A 21,636-nucleotide genomic window follows, 5' to 3' on the forward strand; every position below is an offset into this window, starting at 1 on the left:
TGCTCATTGTTGATAAGTTAATCCTGACTTTCTTAGATGAAAACAGTTCTTATTTAAGCACTTGTGTTTGACCTTTAGTAGCTTTTGTACTCTACATGGTGTTTAATTTAGGCATATTAATACTGAGCAAAGCTTATTGTATTACATAATCTGACATTTGACTGCATGTCCCTCTCTAAATCCCACTCTACTGCGCCTTACTCCCACAATCACCATGGTTACCATGCTCTCGCACGGTAGAGCCCTTGGACTACGTGGAACTACTAATGCAACTCTTGTCTCGCTCTATTTATTTCTCTCTCGTTCTCTATATATCCCTGTCTCTTAGAATCTCTGTCTTCCTTGCCGTCTCTCTTGCCCCTTGCTTTCATTTCTGCTACAGATTGCTACATACACTTTGTAATATCAGTAAATATTTCAGCAGTTCGAGACTGAAAAAAAAAAACAGACATCAAATGTAAAGAAAGACACCAGTGGCAGCTTCTGGTCATCATCAGTGCATTTACAAAACTGTAATGTTTAGTTTTGACCTGCCTTCATGTCTTTTTGATAGATGTAGCCTGTCAGAGGACGCCAAGTCCTTCTTTGACCAGGACACAGGCGTCCTGGAGGTACCTCTGTATATACAGGTGGCTGATCAGGTAGGTGCAAATAAGTCAAAAATAGACCATGGCTGGCTTTACATGCCCTCTCTCTCTCTCTCTCTCTCTCTCTTGCTCTCTCTCTCTCTCTCTCTCTCTCTCTCTCTCTCTCTCTGTTTCAACATGCTGGCATTCCTTCAATTAAATATCTAGCACCCCCACTGTACTGCTTTGGTGATAAGTTTATTGTTTTATACATGTTTATATGGCGATATGATGCATTGTCTCTTAGCATATTTTTTGATTAGCATAGTGGATTGAGTCTGAATTTAGGACTTCCATAATCCCCTAACCTGGATTCTGGTAAAATTTTCCTTTCCAAAAAAAGCCCCCCTACACTACTCCATCCTTGGCAAACAGGATCTAACATCATCCGCTTGTCCTGTCACCCACTCAGATTCATCTTCCAGGCCAGGACTCATGCTGAGCTCAAACCTGTGTTCCTGACCAAAACATTGCCTATGGCAAATCCTCAAAACCCATACACACAGATACATTTACTCTCTCACACACACACACACACACACACACACACACACACACACACACACACAAACACACAAACACGGACCTTCAATTAGAACCTTATTAGGAGCTTCTACTCTTAGTAGGTAAATCTTGGGTGATTCTTAGAACACACCCATCAGAAGAGAAACGTTTCATCATTGCATGATCAGTCAGAATAACTCATTATTGCACTGATTTGAAGTGACTCACCAGTTTGACTCATTGTGTTTGTCATTTTATTTGTCCTCCATCTGTTTATCACCATTCCTACCTTCTTGTCCTTCTGACTCAAGGTATCATCTATTAATGCACACAAGTTCTCGCAAGGGTATTGAAGCCACAGCACCATCGTGCTCGAAATAAACACACATGCAAATACACAGCTTCTCATTCTCACTCTCTCACCTTGAATCCCTTTTTTTCTTTCCACTCTATAAATACACGCCAGTGTGTAAACAAGGTTTGTGAAATGACGGGCTGGAGAAATTTTACTGTGGCATCTGTTTTATTTCGAATAATTTGTTTAGCTGCACTTGTTTAGAATTATATACTGTATATTCAATAATTTGTCAATCTACTGACATCTTTTTTGGCGGTTAACTTTCACTACAAGCATATGCTTCGCTCATTTTTTTTTTATTTTTCAATAGGTAAAACCTGTTCCTTTCACCATCCATGCTGTTGTGACCACCTCTGATTTCAAATTTGATCGCACCGAGGTGGATTTTGGCCACTGCACCGTTTTCGACGCTGTTCAAACCACTGTTCGTCTAACTAACCTCTCTTTATTGCCACAGGACTTTGGTTTTGTGGCTATTCCCAAGGTGAGTCCAAAGTACTGATCAAATATCCCGGTATGTTTATTTATAGATTTAGTAATTACATGTGTGCGAAAAGAAAATCTGTGAACAAAAAAAAACAACAACAGATAATTATGATGATTATGATGATTATGATGATTATGAATACTGGTTCTAATGTGCATCAGCTAAGCTGTGGTTTATTTGATCGTGTTGGAAATAGTGCTCCACTCATTTTTATACTGATAAACCAGCCTGAAGGCATGTGATGTGTGAAGCGTTTCCACAGTCTCTATTTCCGTCTTTCTGGAAACACACTCACCAGTGAAAGCACTAGAAAGTTCCACCACATATTCGTGTAACTGAACTGATATCGGTAACTGAACTGATATTCACTGAAGATATGTTATAACAAAACAAGCATTTTTATCATAATATGTAAAGCATTTGTAATAGAACCTCTCCTCTATTTACTGTATCACTAACATACTGTATGAAGATATTTAGGGTTTTCAGACGTGACAGCTTCCTCAGCATGATGTAGAGTCACCATATTTGGCAGATTCTCTTACAGAGATCAACTGACAGAAATATTGAGACTTTCCAATAAATCCTCAGGCAAAAAAAATTTGGTCGAGTTCAAAAAATGCTATAAATCCAAAAGCCCCATTATAGAGAAAAAGATTTTTTTTCACACTTTTAAAATATTTAATAAAAAGGTAGATCAATGTTTGTAAATGAAGTATGAAGGTACTTATTAATTAATTGTAGGAGAATGGAGGTGACAGTGTTGTAATTTGAGATATTGCTCTAAATCCAATAATTCTTTTTTAATTTATGGCTAAAATCAAAAACTGTATTTTATTGTAATTGTAGCAGTGGCATGCTTGGTCAACTTATCCTTTAAACAGTGTCCACATTTTTTTTTCTCTGGAGAGCACAGTGGAAAAATCCTCTTTCAGCTGACTGAAATGAACAAATCAAATTTGTAATGAAAATATATATAGTATCTAGTCTGTGTCCTGGCTGACATTATTTTGCTCATCCATCTTGTCTAGTATACAGTCTACTTTTAGGACAAATCTAATATTAATGCACTGCTATTTGGCATACAGAAATACAGTATACACCACTTAGATGCTACAATGCTGATTGTTTATATCCAAAAAATTCTGTGGAATGGCCAAGTCAAAATTCAGACCTCAACCCAAATGAGAAACTGTGTTGGAATATTAAGAGAGCTTATAAATGAATGACATTAAACATCATTGAATAGAAGCAAGGTTGTAAAGAAGAGTAGGCTAGAATTTCTCTAAAATAATTTAAGAGACTGACAAACTCTTAACGAAAAATGTTCAATTAAAGTTATTGCGGCTAAAGGTGGTTCTGTATTTTATTAAATTATAAGGTGTAGTTTTCCCCACCTGCTTTCTGAAAGTTGGTTTACTTTTTTGGAAAAAACAGTGACCACACATTGAACTACACATTGATGTTTTTTTTGTCCTCGTCACCTAAAGTTGACAGAAGTTGATGACTGTATATGTAGATTGTGTATGAGATTTCTGTGCTGTGTGGAGTGTGACGAAATGAGGCACCTGTTACGAAATATGTATTTTTGGCGTGTTGCAAGCTGCATGGTGCTCCGATGACATATATTTTGGTAACAGAAATGCTTGTAAAAAAGTAAACATGAGTCATCACGGCAATACAAAATGGCCGCCAAAAAGCCGTTGAATCCACTCCTTTTACGACATCAAATGCTGCCGATATGGCACGTGCCCATGAGCTTTTTTCAGAAACAGACACTTCAGCATAAAAATTTCCACTGTGACCAGTGAGCTGGCACCCTGCGTAGTGGGGGTTACTAAGAGGAAGAATCCATCTGCCACTAAATTAGAAGCTTCAGAAAGGGTTTAAAGGACGGGGTAAAACGGTATATCACGTCATACAAATGCGAGGCCAAGTAGTGTTTTTCCTGAACTTATAAAGCAGTTCTGCAGTAGTACACTATTAATGTCGCTGTATATCATGTGTATAAAGCTGTGTCACCTTAAAGTCTAATTACATCTATTACACCTACTTAGAAATAAAGACAAACAACTCAAGTACTACAATTGAACCAGATAGTGACAGAATTGACTAATGCAACGAATATCAGAGATCAGAAAATTACACAAAATACAGTATATTTTCTAAACATAGTTGGGTATTAATATGATTAGGATATAGAAAAAATATAAAACTTGTTATTTTTTCCTTTAATATATAAGAGAAAACAGACAGCAGAAACTATATTTGTTATAATTGTAATTTTTAACAATGAACTTAATGATCAGGGCATTTTTTTTATTGTATTTCAACTGCATAATTCTATTAACATGAGTTTCTATTTATTGCATAACATATTGAAATCTGTATTTTATTTATTTATTAAAACTGATACAAGATTCAAACAATAACAAGACTGGAAGTGTGTAAATGACAAATTCATGACATGCATCTCTGATATTCTGCTCTGCTGATTTCTTTTGTGTAGTTTATTGATGTCCAGCCTAATGATGGTTTTGGCACCCTGCTACCGCTTCAGACGCTGGAAATTGATCTGATCTTTAGTCCTTCAAAAGCAGACGAATACAATTTTCAACTCACCTGCAAGTCAGGAATTAACAGGTACTGCACATCAGGTCATTCCAGTTAGGAAGGTTTTTTTCCTTCAGATGTTAATTCTAGTCAATAATAATAATAACAATAATAATAATATTATAACAATTTAATTAGGATAATATTGTAAAAATATGTTAGTTATTATGTCAGTGAAGATGAAAATCCGTTCTGTTTTCCACTTAGAGAGTTTCGGTTATCGTGCCGCGGGATTGGTGTGCGCCCTGTGCTGGAACTTTCTAATTCACTGGTGCAGTTTGGAGCCACAGCAGTGGGAGATCGGTCCACAGCAGTGCTGCATGTGCTGAACTCTCACACCAGCCTTAATGACTTTACACGCCCCATGCCACGCATTGGCAAAGGAACGGTCTCTCGTGTGGGTGCCAGGTTCTTCTCATTCACTCCTCCAGAAAACTCTGAAATTACAGTGGCCCCGACTACAGGATGTGTTCTGCCTGGACAGGTAATGATTTTGCTATTTAATCTTCTGTCAAGTGTTAAACCTTAGCAGCTTAATGCTACTTTATTGTCCATAGAGATGTCTGGTCCAAGTTACCTTCAGCCCATTGTTGTGTGATGACGACATCAAGGCAGAGGCCATTCAGATGCTGTCGCAGCAGGAGGAGCTACAGGTGTTTCTACATAATGATTATGAACTATCAGTATACACTGGTTACCCGTTTGTATTTGTTTACTTTCTCATCTAGATACTGAAGGAACAGCATGTTTTTCTTTTTTGATGCTTTCAGAACAAAAAGGAGGAATCGAAGAAAGGGAAGAAGTCTCCCCTAATTCGAAGCTCAAGCAAGTTGAAGGAAAAGACAAGAAAAGTGTCTCTGACTCGCAAAAGCGAAAGTCTTTTGCAAGCCCTGAACCAAGCAGACATACAGAAGGAGTTAGTGTTAAGTGTTATAAGACATACACTGCACATCCAAACGTTTCTGGATGCCTGAGCGTCACAGCCATATGTGCTCTTGGAACATTTGAAAAAATATTCTCCAACTTGCTATTATTTTGTGAAAAAAGAGAAAAGAATGCTAAGCACTGATGCTGCAGTGCATGTCAGTGGGGCTGACATCAGGTCTTAAGAATTCAGTTGAATTGTTTTACACCAAACTTTGCAAACCATGTTTTCATGGACTTTGTGCACAGGCACATTGTCATGCTTGGGGCCCCATAGATCAAGTGAAGGAAAATTGTAATACTGCATACACTACGCAAACAGCATACAACAAGATCCTATACAGTTGTGATTTAAGAAAAGCCCACATAGGGGTGTAATGGTCAGGTGTCCATGTACGTTTGAACATCTGGGCCATAAATATCCTCAGATCAGATTCTTAATGAAAATTTGCTGTTTAGGTGTAATGGCTAATACACACTTTAATTCTCTAGCTCTGCCGAGTATGTTGCTGCAAAAGCCTCTCTACTCCACACTTTTAAAAAGAGATGTAACCGTTACGTCATCCCGTGCTTTGTGTCCGATGGAGATGGTACACACCAGAAGGAGACAAAGCAATCCCTCTACAGGTGAAATGAAATTGCTTACACATTTCAATCTATTTAAACAGCATACACGGTTAGTGAAAATGTTTTCTCATGACATATGTTGGAGCTCAGACAAATGTTGGGACTCCTTTTTGAGCGGACACATTCACAGAGTGGCTCTCACTTCTTTTTCTCGCGGCATCGTCATTACAGCTCTCAGGATCGTCATTACAGCTCTCAGGAGGCACATCGCGAACAGCAATGGCACAAGTCGCCTGATGCTAGCGAGTGCATGTTCAAATCCACAAAACCTCCAAAAGCCTCATTTGCCTCATTCACAGATTCCATCAATTTCTTTATTTATGTGATTTTCTTTTTTCCAAGACTAAGTTTAGAATCAGAATCAGGTTTATTGACCAAGTGTGTTGACACACACGAGGAATTTGGTTCCAGCTTTTGGTGACTCTCAAAAGTACAGACATAAACAACACTTCATTTAGCTTAGATGATACAAGACAATATAGACAATACAGATTAAATTAGAACACAATGTACATAAGATAAAAAGGTTACTTTAGGACTTTTGTACAATATACAGCAGTAATAGTGTGTGTTACATATATGGATGAAGTGATGACTGACTGTTCTTCTAATGCAGTGCTTATAGATATGAAGCAGGGCATATAATTAAGGTCAGTTGTTAATGAGGGCGATTGCCTGAGTAAAGGAACTGTTCCTGTGCCTGGCAGTTTTGGTGAACAAAGTTCTGTAGCATTTGCCAGAAGGGAGGAGTTGAAAGAGGTGGTGTCCAGGGTGCGAAGGGTCAGTAGTGATTTTTCCTACCTGCTTCCTTGTTCTTGTATAGTACAAGTCGTGTAGAGTGGGCAGGGGAGCACCAATGAGTTTTGTCTGCTTTTTTACTGTTTTCTGCAGTCTGTTCCTTTGCTGTTATGTTGCTGCTCCAAACCTGATGGTGATAGATGTGCACAGGACTGATTCAATGACAGCAGTGTAGAACTGTATCTATGGCAGACTATACTTCCTTAATTGGCATAAAGAGTATATCCTCTGCTGGGACTTTATGTTGGACTCCCATTTCAGGTCTTGGTAGTTCCCTAGAAGTTCTCCATAGATGACACAGGGCTGTCGGATATTGTGAGGAAAAGTAGTGTTGAGGGGTGTTTCCTAAAGTCCACTATTATCTCCACATTTTTGAACGTGTTTAGCACTAGGTTGTTCTAATTCAGTCAGATTCTCCAATCCATCGCCTTCAGCTCCCTCAGCAAGGCAGTTTTCATCTTGGTGGTGTGTTTGTGGTCGTTATTATGTTGAAAAACTGCCGTTCTGACCAGTTTCTGAAGGGAGGGCATCGTTTTCTGCTTCAGAAAGTCACAGTACGTTTTGGAACCCATGTTTCCCTCAATGAACCACAGCTCCCCAGTACCAGCAGCATTAATGCAGCCCCAGAACATGATGCTACCACCACCATGCTCGACTGTAGGCAAGACATAGTTTTTTTGGTACTCCTTACCAGGGCGTCGCCACACATGCTGGACTCCATTTAAACCAAAAAGGTTTAGCTTTCTTGTGAGCCAGCTTTAGAAGAGACTTCTTTCTGGGACGACGGCCATGCAAACCGACTTGTTGAAGAGTGCGGCATATGGTCTGATCACTGACAAGCGGACCTTCCGCTTCTGTAATCTCTAAAGCAATGATGGCAGCACTCATGCATCTGTTTTTAAAGCCAGCCACGAGGACGCGACTTCTTTGATAGACTCTTGCAAGGCCTGTTCAGAGTGGAACCCGTCTTTGAAAACCTCTGTATGACCCCGGCTACTGTACTGTAACTCAGTTGCAGAGTGTTACCAATCTTCTTATAGTCTTGGCCATTTTTTGTGAATAGCAAAAATTCTGATTTTCAAATCGTTAGAGAGTTTCCATGTTTCCATGACGTGCCATGTTGAACCTCCAGTGGTCAGTATGAGAAAATTGTACTTAAAGCACCAAACTTTAACTGCTCTAACACAAGATACACCTGTGAAGCAAAAACATGAACATAATGAATAGGACGTGGCTTTGCATGGTTACTATGGCTATTATCATTTAGGGTATACTCACTTTTGATGCCAGCTATTTTGACAATAATGACTGTATGTTGAGTTATCTATAGAGAACAGTAAATCTATACTGCTACACTATTTTGAAGCTAAATTAAGCTGGCCTAAGCTAAATCTCTCAAAGATCTCTCAACACTTACACATATAAAGTTGAACAGAATCACATTTTGTTAAAGTAAATCAGAAAATGAATGTAACTGATATATGCATTGTCTACTGCAGCAATGTCAAAAAGACCATCATTTCTGATCAAATACATTTTAAAATAAAAATATTCTGAAATTCTTTTAAAATTTTTAGTCCAGGAAGACATTGTGGTTCTTCCAAAGATATGGAAGCCCATTTGGCTGTTTGGCAAAAAATCTGTTCTCTCAGTGGGCGTGATGAAACCCTTAATAGACATTTTAAATTGAGCTGAATGACTGAAAGCATTCATACTCACATATTGCCATAAAATCTTCTGGAGAACAGTGAATAGAGCTGACTAGTAAAGAATTACTTTCATTTGTTCTTGTGTCAGTACGGTTGAGGTCAGAGCTGGATTAATAAAAATGAACTCATTATTACAGCCCATATAACACGCTGTACCTGGAGCTGCATTGCCCAGCGGTGCGACCCATGCTGATGGTCATCTCTGAGCATCATGGGGAAACCACCATCAACTTCAACCAGGTGGCAATAGGTAAGATAGTGCTGCCTTTGTAGAAATGTCAGCTTTATATTGCTGTTGCTGTGATTCAGTTGATTGGAAGGGATATGATTTATATTTTTTTTATTGTGTTTTTTGCTATAGGACAGAAGGTTTTGAAAAAGGTGACAGTCCAGAACATTGGTTCAGAATTTGTGATGGTATCCTTCTGAAGCAGACTTTAAAACAACTTGTTCTTCCATTCCTTCTTCTTCTTCTTCCTCTTATTATTATAGCTGCTATTGATTTCAACTTTATTTGTTCTTAGTAGTATCACTTTACCGATACTCACTTTTGAAAAAAATCTATTAAGAATTAAACACAGGAGGTCATGTTGTAAAACGAAAATTGAAAATCCATGATTGTGCGTTTTCAAAGAAAATAATAGAAATCGCAACCTGCCAGATGACTAGCTTGACCTGTATGCCACTATAGGATGTTTTTCTTAACATGAAATGTAGCTGAAATCTTCACTGCTGGACATAAATGGGCCATTTGCCCTGTTGAACGCAATGAGAGGAGTCAAGCCTGGAGGGACGCACACACTCCTGCTGGCTTTTACGCCAGCTTTGGGTAAAAAGGTAAACAGCACTGACCTCTAGTGGTATGGAAGGCCTCACATAAAGCCCTCACATAAAGAGCTACAGTACAGTAGATATGGTAATAAATGTAGTCCAATCGAAGCTGAATCTTATACCAGTGTTTTAGTAACACTTTTACAAAGCATTAAAGGTATACACTCCAACTTACCGTTAATTAGATTTCTATATCAAGAAATAATTCATCCTTGTGCTTTTGGGGTAGTTTAACATCCTAGATTTGTGATTATGTTTATACATGAATGATCTTGTGATCATGATGTAAATATGAAGCTACAAGCTATTATACTGTTAAATGACATTTCTTTGGTTTATTAAAATTGCAGATAAATTTCAGTTTACATTATTTATACTTGTTTAAGTCTGTAAATTAGAAATAAAACAGCTACTCATTTGAAGTTGAAGTCTGTCATTATGTAAATATTTTCCACATAATTTGGAAAATATTATGAATATACTAATGTGATTGGTTTTTTTTTGTTTTTTTCGGCGCAGTATCGTGAAATACTGGACGTGAGCTGCAGTCAGATGACTCTGGAGTTCACGCTGTATGGAGAAGGAATCGTGCCTCTGGTCACCTGCACACACAAGGGACGAATCCTGGACTTTGGATATGTGTTGGAGAAACAGAGCACTAGCCAAGTGGTTACGGTAAGATCTAAGAAAATATTCATGTAGTCTTACTGCCTTTGTTCACTTTTTAACCACAGTGAGCATCAAAATAAATGCATAGCCTGATGTCACTTTGATAAGAACTTACAGTGGTGCCCAAAAGAGATTACAGTGAAAATCTGTTTGCTGAACCTCACCATAAGAGCCATGTGCTTTTTAAGGAATCCCATTACACGTCTTCCATTTACTGTTGTAATAACAAGATTTTGGAGTGTGCTTGTGGAGATTTGTGATCATTCAGCCACAGGGGCTTTGATAGTCAGGTACTGATGTAGGGTGAGAAGGCCTGGGGTCCGTGTCTCAATTCATTTCATAGGTGTTTAATACAGTTGAATTCAGAGCTCTATAGCAGATCTCCAAGTTTAATGCATCCAAAGACATCCTATAAAATTGTCTGCCTTCAACTCTGAACCACATATGGCTAGAAAAGACAAGTGTTCCATATAGTGGATGCTCAGACGATGCTACAAAAACATTACAAATATGGAATTCATGTATATATTTCACAAAACTTTTGAATTGAATAATATAATTTGTATTGAAAATTGCAGAACAAAAGCATTTCCATTAGAGCTCTATGCTTTTGACATAAAAATGTAAGATACTTGTTCAAATAGAACGTAATAATTGTTACATGTGCAATAAATTGTATACTATCATAGTATTGGCTTTTCTGCCATCTGTGTCACTGCTGCTACACATTTCATTTTACTTATTATTTCACTTAATATGTATATTTATTGCTGAAGTTGATATACGCAGACACACACACACACACACACACACACACACACACACACACACAAAGACACACACACTTTTATCATATTAAGGACTAGTAATAGTTATTGTATTTGTAATCAATAAATTATTGGTATTGTTATCTGGCTGTCAAATTGATAATTGCATTTTAGCATTCAGAATTTTAGTCAATCCTAATTTTTATAATGCTCTTGTTTTTTTGGGGTTTTTTTTCTCTTTTTTTTTTTAATGCATAGTTTCAGAACTCTTGTGTTCTGCATCTGCAGTTCAGAGTGTTGTTAGACAGCCTGAGGCTCTCCAAACACAAGGATACACGCTTGCTTCCAGCTTTCCTTTCCAAGTATTCTACACAATGCACAACTGTAGGTAAGTGCACAGAGACAGATACTCTTACACTCTGCACATTTAGGGCAGGATGGAAATAGCAAAGTGGGCCGTTCGGAGCAAGCCATCTGGGTTGCTACATTAATCATTACCTTATTTGTGTGCATTAGTCAGCTATTAAAGTATAATGACATGATATACTATAGCATAATATGCCACTCAGGTCATTAGGATAGCTGATGCTCTCAGGTAAATCTAAGTCCTGCTCTAAAAACAAAGTTACTGCTAAAGGCAGTTTAGTATTAAGTACAGCTTGTGACCAGCTTTACTTTTCTGTAGCTTTTAAACACCTTTTGCTGTTGTTTTTGTTGTTCCTCCCAGGCACTCAGAATTACAGCGGTCAGAGTGTGTTCGTTGTGTCACCCACAGAGGGCACTATTGCCCCCGACGAAACTCAGGATATCACTGTAACGTTCAAGCCTGATCATGAGGGGCTACATTACCGAGATGCGCTACAAGTACAACTTATGAACCATGTACGAGAGCTTTAATCAGTTTATCACCTTTCACAAATTGAAGTATATTTAAATATCTCAAAAAATGACACATTGAAAATAAGTCTGACGTAATAAGAGCTAGTCTTAGTCAAAAAGCAAGCACACATGCTAATTACAATATACACCCTATTCGTTCTCATTGTTTAGGAAATGTTTGAAAAAGTAAATGGAAATATATCATCCTTACAGCATTTCGATAACAAACTCAGACTTTTGGCCCATACAGGAGCATGTATGTAAAGATTTTTTGCAGGTTTTTACCATCTAAATAATATAGCCAAGAGAAATCATGTCAGATCTTTTACTGTAATAGAAACAAAAAACAAATCAAAAAACATTTTTCCTCAAGAAATTTGTTGCATAATTGTGCACACCCTATTTCTTTAAGTGTCTTTCGTTTGTAATACATCTTTAATGTTTTTTGGGGTCTACCTTAGTACATCTTGATTTGTCAATCTTTTTCTCCTCTTACCTGCAAATATACTCAAAATAGATCAAACTGTGAGGAGAGCTCACGTGTAAAGCCCTCAAGACTTCTCATGGGTTTTTCAATTAGGTTTTATATTCAGACTCTGACTGGGCCATTGAAAAATACTCCTTCTGAAGCTATTTCTTTGTAGAGATTTGTCGGTGCTTTGGGTTTTGATCATGCTGGATGCTGGAAGTTCCTTGATTTTTAGCTATCAGGGGCCTGCAGGTTTTGTGATAAAAATAGATTGGTATTTGGAGCCTCTATCTTGACTCGAGTCCTAATTTCAGCTGAACAAAAGAAGTACAATAGCATGATCTTGCCATCACTATGCTTCCACATGGATATGATGAGTAATAAGTCTTGTTATTGCATGAAATATATATTTTAGAGTTCCAAAAGTCTCATCATTCATTAACAATAATTGGCATGTGATTTTAGCAAAATGTCAGCAGATTTGGATGTTTTAGGGTTTTTAGTGTGAAGGGGCTTCCTAGACATGATGAATATGAGAGATTGTTGTCACACACACACAGAGTAAACAGTACTTGCGTGAGATTCCTGCAGCTTCTTTAACCTCCTACGACCTGGGTGTCCACATACGTAGACATTGTGCACAATGTCTTTATTGTTTTCTGTAGATACAGACCAAGTGTCCACATAAGTGACATCATTTTTTTCCAAGAAGAGCTTCATGTTTAAAGAAAATATATGGTTATTATAATTATTGGTTCTTCCTAACCCCAAATAACTGGAAGAAATCTAAAATGCAAGCCAAACCAAAGCTCAGGTCTTAGGAGGTTAACGTAGTCTCTGGCCAACTTAGCTGATTAGTTGACTTTTTGTCGTTTTTGCCAATTTTGGAGGGACGTCCTGTTCTTTATAATGTCACTGTGGTGCCCCATTTTCTCCACTGGTTGATGATGGCCATCAGTAATGATAATGGTGTTTCATGGTACATCGAATGTTATTCTACAATGTTTTCTACAAAGAAAACCTACACAAACGTTAATCAAAAGCAGTTTATTGACAGGTGCACGATAATACTATTGAACATAGTTTAAATACGCCTGGTTAATTCTAAACGCATTCCCTGTTATAGAAAGATGTGCATATTTATTTAACCATGTTATTAAAATGTATTCGTTTAGGTTTTTTTGTGTTTTTTGTTTTAAAGATCTGATATGATTTATCTTTTTTTTTGTTACGCCACAAAACCCTTTTCGGTAGATGTGTGACAACCTTTTTCACAAACTGTAAAATTCATTTAGCGATCTATAACATAAAAAAATCAAATCACAAAATGTTGGTGGCTTTTTGTCATGATAACATGACAGAGAGAGAAAGATGGTTAAGGTACATCTGTTTATTATTGTGATAACTGGAGCGCTTCGAATCGGCAGGTATTATTTTTGTATGACAGCATGGCCCATCATGTTGAACCCTTACACATGTGTATTTCTGGTTAAGTATGTAGTGTATATTTTCTTTCTTAATTAACACGTGTTTGTGTTTTGTTATATAGCTGCCTTGAGTCAGTGCTGATGTGTAGTGTATTTGTAGTGTTTTATGTATTTTAACATATTTGTGTGTGTGTGTGTGTGTGTGTGTGTGTGTGTGTGTGTGTGTGTGTGTGTGTGTGTGTGTGAGAAACAGCAGACAGTGTGTGATCTGGAGTTACGGGGTGCAGCGAGCAGCCACAACATGTTTGTATGTGGTGGAGATCCATTAAACCTGTGCTCTGAATCACTCATCCATCCAAACATATACAGAGCCGGTGAATTAGAACACACAGGTACAAAATGTAAACTGGACTGTATAATTCCACATTCCATTTTTATCTTTATAATATACAGTTAATCTCTTGATATGATTGCAGCTGTAGTCATTTCATACTGAACAACTGAACACATTTTTTGTACAGTAAAATAAATGCTTTACTTATTTCTTATTAATAATATAAATAAAAAATAAGTGTGTGAAATAAATGACTAATAAGAATTAACCAGTCATGGACGAAGTACACAAACCATGTAGTTGCGTTAAAGTAAAAGTGACTCCAGTTAAAGTAAAAGTGCTCCTTTTAAACTTAAGTAAAAGTACAAAAGTGTTTGATTTATCATGTTTTGTATGATTATTTTTGTCACAAGACTCTCGCTTAATCAACTCAGTTTATGAGTCAAACACTGATTGATATCTATTACAATTAGATATCACTCTACCCTGATTGGTGGATTTTTACGTGATTGACCAGTTAGGTTTTATATCCACTCATAACGTAGTTGAGTAAAAAGTGAAATTTTTGACTTTGAAATGTAGTGAAGTTTAAGTTGAAGTCTTCCCAAATGGAAAAGAAACAAATACGTGAAAATCTACTTAAGTACAGTTACAAATTACATTTACTTTGTTATCGTCCACCGATGGAAATAAGCGTTGTGCGTTTGGCAGAAATCAGTCTTGAGGTTGTGTGCTTGTGTAACATGTTTGACCTGGAAACCATTAGAAAAGAAAAGTGAGCTTATTCCAAATGTTTGCTGTCTCTTTGATGTGGCTTTGTTGGCAGACACACACAAAGAGAGGAAGAGGCTACCCACACCTTTGTTGCTGACTCTGAGGAGTGTGTTGTGTGAGGGCCAGGTGACAGCCGCGGTGGGAAAGATAGAGGTGGGCTGCATTCCCAGCTCCCGACTGCACAACAAGAAGGTACACTTTATACTGTATCTCTCAAAACATAGACACTCATATTTCAAGTCGTCAAAGCAAATAAATATCGGGTAAATTCATTATCCTACACTTTTGTGCTCACTTGCTTTTCCTGTCTTCTTCTCGCCACTTTCTTCTCATTTCTCCTCCTGTTCTCTTACCATTTGTAGAATGGAGAGTTTCTTTGGGAGAACGTAACTGCTCTCCGGCAGCAGGGGTTTAGTGTCGAACCCACCGAAGGACGTGTGGATGCAGGTCACCGGCGCACCATCACAGTCACTTGGACACCACCTGCTGGACACACTGTACGGAGCGCTAACATGCACATTTGGGTGTAAAGTGATGGCACTACCTTTATCTGTTTAGGGTTTAAAATGTGTACCATTTACTTTTACAGCATTTAGCTGACACCCTTATCCAGAGCGATGTACAAAAGGGCTTTGAGGTCTCTATCAATGAATAAATCAACACTGGTTCACTAGATTGCGAACTTAGCGATTAACAAAAACTCTGTTGAGTGAAATTATAGCACACTTTTATGTTTCAGGTGTTTCAGTAAGAGGTAGAGCTTCATTTGAAGATAGGTAGTGACTCAGCTTTTCGGACATCTAGGGGAAGTTCATTTCACCACCTCGGTGGCAGAACCATTGCACTATGCCACCAGAAAAACAAGGAAAAACATCTCAGGCAGAAACGCTAGCACTGTTAGCATTTTGGGTACATTTTTGCTCTAAGCATTCCTCAAGTTCAGCTACATTACTTAAATTCATAAATGGTCTCAACGGTGCACAGAATTATTATTATTTGTTTATTTATTTTTTTTATTTGTCTGAGATTTTCTTGTAATGAGATATGAACAAAATAAAACTTCAATTTAGACCACTATGACCACCAACTATGACTAAGCAAATATAAAGGATGACGTGATGTACCAAAATTCTTTCTTTGTACCATCAATTTCATAGAACATGAGTAAGATTTGTTCATTCTGAACAATGTATTAGTATTCTGTTACATCCCTCATGATTTTTATCACCAAAAATTCCACAATTGAAGCTTATGATGACTAAGCAATAAAATAGATTGATGTGTTTATTTCATTTGAACCCTGTACTAGTATTTTTTCTAGTCATTAAGGAACAGGGTTATGAATAAATTTATGCATTTAAATAGAGTTCAAGTTACAAAATTTAATTCATAATAACAGAGGAAAATTCTGGAAAAGGCCAATTGATAGATTAATAAACAAGTAAGCCTTATGAACTATGCTGTTATCAAACTAATAATCTCAATCCCACTAGGAATACAACAATACAATATACCTATAATCGTTAGGTAACCCTAACTAACAATCTTTAATATTTTTTAGGATATTTTAATAAATATAAGTGCGGTTGAGACACAATAAATACATTACAGCCAGTTAACCATAAACGTACAGTCTATTAATTATTGGATCAAAAATATAAAGATTTAAAGTACCTAAAGATGATGTGATGCAATAATTTTCCCACTGGCTCACAAATTCCACCTGATACCTAAAAAAATTATAAGAAATCATTAAAATGTGGTTGTTGTAATAACAATATGTTGACACTGGGACAACAGTATGACATAAAATGCATATAATTACACTTTCTTTTTCCAAAGAAAATAGAATCTTTGTCTTTTACATTGTTATTAATTGATTGTGCATGTGTGTGTTCCAGCCCAACAAGGTGGTACAGGTGTGTGCCTCACTGATACTCAGAGGAGAAGAAACTGAAGTGTACAATGTCACCCTTCTGGCCTACACATCCAGCCATGCGCATTCTGGACAGGACAACAGATATTGATATTTATGGTTATTTTTATATCATTAAAACTACCTTTATAAGCTGTATGATTTGTTATTTTTCAATTCTCATGTTAATCATCTTGTCTTTTTATTTAAACAGTCTTTCTTTAATCTGCTTACTTAGTTAGAAGTTCAAGGTTGTATGCCAGACAGACAGAAGGGGGAGCCTGTGAGCATTCTTTTATCACAGGATACATCATTTACATCATGCAGGAGTTTCTTTCTTGTTTCCTTTAACTGTAGGGAAGATGCTATTCTGCTATGAAGGTGGACATTTAGTACAATACGCATAATTTACTTTAATCCTGAATATATAATATCACTCCTGAACCCCTTTCAGCATTTCTTTTTCATTAAAGCTCAGGAAAGTGTATAAAGGCTTAATTTCACTTCACTTCACTACTTTGCTGCACAAAGTATAGAAAATTAAAGATAAATGTGTGATAAAAATAGAATAAACAGAGGAAAGTATATATTGCAAGTGACACTGAGCTGTAATTACGTTTTATTATTTTACAGCTTGGAGATATCGCATGGATAATATGAATATGGGCACTTCAGGCCAACCATATTTATGTACGTAATATTAAATAAAATTATCTGAAAATCTTCCTGAAGCTTAGATAACATATCATAGAATTATAAATGATGTTTACCTTTCCACTGGCTTTTTTTTAATTCAGTTACCAGTACAGCTCAAAATAAGCAATTTTAATTGCAATTGTAAATTCAGTGGTTTCCTTAAAGATTCCCCTGAATTAAATTTAATGCAATACAATACAATACAAACATAATGTTTTGCTCGGGTGTCATTTGTAATCTCTATACGTTGCACCCTGGCTTTATACCACAAAGTGCCATTTGAGAGATTTAGGTTCAGGACGTAAGAACTTTAAGCTGCGTCCCAGACAACTTTAGTGTGCGTTTATAATTACATCTTGCTAAATCAGTTTGTCGTTTGGTTTGTCTTGTCGTGTAATTAACCAAAGATAGTGAGACCAATGGAGAAGATAAATACGTATAAATTGTTAGTTATAAAATATTTGTCAAATGGTATTTTGTGTGTGTATTTGGCTAAAGTCAGATTTACTGCAATAAATGAATACAAAGCTCTGCTTTTATGTTAGGACATTGCTAAGTCTAACTAAGATTAGACAAAGATTGAAGAAAGTATACTGATATTTAGATTTCGCATTTATAATAGAAACTTTTAATATTTCTCTTTATAAATTGTATTATTACTTGTTAAAGCCATATAATTATCCTTTATGTCTGTCCTGTAAAATGCATTGATTCATTAGATATGCATGCTAATGCATTTATAATAAATCTTTTATTTGATTATTGGTAAAACTTCACAGTAATAGTGCTGACTAAATATTACATGGAATGTATAGACTATATAGAAAGCTATCTAACTGAATGTCAGAATGACAAGGTTGACAAGACGCATCAGTAAAGCCAAGGCTCAGCCAATAGGAGTGGCCCATTAGACGGAGAGACGCATGCGGTCAGCATTTATGCCAGATTGGAGCAGATTACTCCAAATCAGATTACAGCATCTTGACCCTGCTATAAAAAGCAAGGTTATTATCAGCTTATCCGCACGCAATATCAGTCTTTTTAATGTACTTTATGTATAACATCATTAGGTGACATTTGTGTGGTGTATAATTTGGCTTTAATTGTTTATATGAGGATGCACTGTGACAGGCAACTCTGTATTACAACTCAAGATCCATGATCTTCTTAGTCTTAAATAATTTTTAAATGTCTCTGAATGTACATAGTATAATGGGATATCTGGGGGTGGGGGCGGTTGATGTTACATTTGTCTGAACTTTATAGCTATGGCACAGGATGTAATAGATCTAAGAGGAAAGCTCAGACAAAGAGCAACCTAAAAGACCCCACATTAAGGGGTGACAAGATGACAAGTTTATTCTGCCCAAATTGGGGTTTGGATCCCTCAGAACTCCCAATGCCATTTACATGACACATATATAAAGAGTTCAGTACTGAGGGCTGAGGGGATACCCCTGTTATTTACACATGATGATGTTCGCTTGATTGGGCACCTTACAAAGATACCCCTGCTCAATTACCAATAGAGCTGTATCAAGCTCTTAAACTACAAAACCAAAATGGACCAGAACTTACCTGTCTTAAAACAGTTATCACTCCCGGCTCTGTATCACACTCTCGCCAATCATCTTGTGTTGCTTAAATGAACCCACCATTTCTCAGGATATAGGGAAGATACGCGTTAAGGCTCTCCATCGTTCTAGCACCTAGTCGGTAGAAGGAATTTCTTTTAGCCCTGACCGTGGTCATTGACAAGGACTTCATTAGCATTTCTGTCATTTGCCCTCGGCAAGGGTGTTGCCAAATGCAATACATGTGAATAAAAATTTCAAATGTAAATGTAGAAGTCATCTGTGTTGTCCTTCTCAGCCTAGTGTGACTGTGAACCCCACCAGGAAAGGTGCAGAAAGGAAGGAAGAAATATACCCAGTGAAATATACCTAGTGATCGCCCTCCTTTTTTTATGATTTCGTTTACTTATAATCAGTATTTATAAATACTTTTATAATTGTATATTAAAACACTTAACCTAAAGTAGACGTTACATAATGTTCGGATGATAACATTGGGCTAGCATAAAACAGTTATGATCATGAAATTAGCATTTCATTGGATTACATTCATTTACAGCATTTAATTGCATTTTTCCAGAATATTTGATACATTTTCATTATATTTTTGTTTATTATAATAAAACTAATAAGAATTATGTTTAGTATTACTGGTTACTATTACTGATTACTGGTAGTATTACTGCTTTTCTGAATTTCAGGCTGACTTAAAAACATGGCATTACTAAGTTCTCCAGTCAAATCATACAAAACATACTGTACATGACTATACATTTTAGAAATGGTGATTAATAGTCAACCATGGTTATTTTCAATATTGCTGCATTGTTCTTGAATCATTCTAGATGATTGTGATTCTTGGTGAATACTATTCTGGTGCTTGTACAATAATGCGAGCTTTTTGTGCCAGAAGCATTAGTATTGCATGTCTCTTTGGACTACGTTGGTGGACAATCAAGATAATATGAAGTATATATATTTATAACTGCTGTCTTCATTCACTGGTCCATAAATGTGTTGCAGCCTACACACGTTCTGCAGTATCACACCGCCCTGCTAACGGGATCCCAAGGGATGCTTTGTGAAGCGGCCCAATGTACCCAGTGCATTTACAGAAAGTATCCCAGGCAACTAAATCTCACCACGATTATGCTTATGTGTTTTAGATCATAGTTTTCTCCAGCTGAGCCCTAATCAGATGTGTAGTAGTGCTGCAATATCAGAATATTATAATATATGTGGGAGGGATTTTGCTGGCATGGTCCACTTGCTCCCTCAGGGGGATGGCCACTGCAGACCAACCCAATAATTCTGACTGATCACTTGTATAGTGTAATAATGCAGAAAGTCAGCTTCTATTTAAAGATATTTTCATCTATATTGGGTGACTCTGGTAGGAGAACCCTTTTTTATAGTGTACATTGAAATCCATCTAGTAATTAAAAGAAGTATTTGCTATCTGGCAAAAACTTGCATAACCAGATGATGTGTATCTTCCCTGCTGATTCAATATAAAACCTGTAATGCTGCCATTTTTTGCTGCTTTTTCAACAAAACCTTATTTTGCCTTCAATAAGCAATCTAATGCATGGTACTCAATGTACTCAGTTCAGCCATTCGAAATGATAAATAAAGTGCATGCCTACTGGGGTAAGTCAGGTCAAGAACATTCCAGTACTTTGCAGGACACTGTGATTCAATATGAAGTACCCTGCAGTGTGTCATGAGACTTTTGCTTGGGTTTGTGCAGTTCAGATTCTTCTATAATTGTCACAATTCATATGCTGCAATCAAATACATTTGAGCCATTTCCACTAAATTACACATTTTCCAGATTCAAGAGTTTCTAAGATGGATAATTCTAACCAGTCCAACCTGGCCAATTGTTTCTATAATTACTGTTACAGTTGGTAATATGACTGGTTTTATCTTTACTGTTCTTATCAGAATTACACCATGGATTGGATGCCAGTCCATTGCCAGTACTGTATGTCACTATGCAATTCCCACATTTAAATTAACTGAAATTGACTTTTAAAAATCAAAGCACATCTTTTGCAAGTGTTTTTGTTTTGAAGAAAGGAAGATTCTAGAGTATTCTCTTATGTCATACTCAAGGGCCATTTCACTTGAGGTGGCTGCCCCACCCTAACCTGTGAAGAATTCCTAGAGGAGGTCCTCTGTCCTTGGCAAAGTGTTTGCATGTGGGATGATAGCAGCCCTCTTGCCCTACTGGGTAATGAATCATGGTATATTGTGTTCCAAGTCTCTAAGTAACAATGCTACCCAACTCACTCATTGTCTCTGTGGAATAATATCTCACTCATGCTGCTGGTGATAATTAGCTATGGGTTGGAGACTGACTCCCTCCCCTGCCTCCCTCGGATTTGCCAACGGTCCCCTGACTGCCTGCCTTTCACTTTGTTCCTTTTGTTTTTCTAAGAGAGGTACAGTGGCTTTTGAATGCAGCCCTGTAGAACACATCCACTGGGGGTGGGTCTCAGTGAGGATTGTCTGGAACTAAATGAGTGTTAGAGGCAAGCTCATAACAGCACAATTACACACTGAAAGCTGGGCACATGATGCAACTAACGTGTTGAATGATGAGTATCTTTCACTGTTTGATGAAGCACTTTGAAAGTGAGCTAGTCTTCA

The 21,636-nt window shown here is 37.0% G+C and overlaps 1 protein-coding gene across 1 annotated transcript in view; it reads left to right on the forward strand.

The window, feature by feature from the left end:
* Positions 1–16,868, forward strand: part of cfap74 (cilia and flagella associated protein 74) — a 58,846-nt gene extending 41,978 nt beyond the window's left edge. The window contains 17 exon segments of the mRNA XM_046870910.1: positions 554–641; positions 1,799–1,972; positions 4,485–4,618; positions 4,796–5,072; positions 5,146–5,241; positions 5,359–5,504; positions 6,005–6,139; positions 8,784–8,896; positions 9,008–9,063; positions 9,364–9,483; positions 9,997–10,152; positions 11,172–11,301; positions 11,641–11,795; positions 13,942–14,080; positions 14,849–14,988; positions 15,159–15,293; positions 16,698–16,868. Coding sequence (XP_046726866.1) covers positions 554–641; positions 1,799–1,972; positions 4,485–4,618; positions 4,796–5,072; positions 5,146–5,241; positions 5,359–5,504; positions 6,005–6,139; positions 8,784–8,896; positions 9,008–9,063; positions 9,364–9,483; positions 9,997–10,152; positions 11,172–11,301; positions 11,641–11,795; positions 13,942–14,080; positions 14,849–14,988; positions 15,159–15,293; positions 16,698–16,823 — 2,320 coding nt within the window. The 3' untranslated portion in view covers positions 16,824–16,868.
* Positions 16,869–21,636: the final 4,768 nt, after the last annotated feature.

The sequence above is a fragment of the Silurus meridionalis genome, chromosome 17 (assembly GCF_014805685.1).
Source record: "Silurus meridionalis isolate SWU-2019-XX chromosome 17, ASM1480568v1, whole genome shotgun sequence".
Taxonomy (NCBI): Eukaryota; Metazoa; Chordata; class Actinopteri; order Siluriformes; family Siluridae; genus Silurus; species Silurus meridionalis.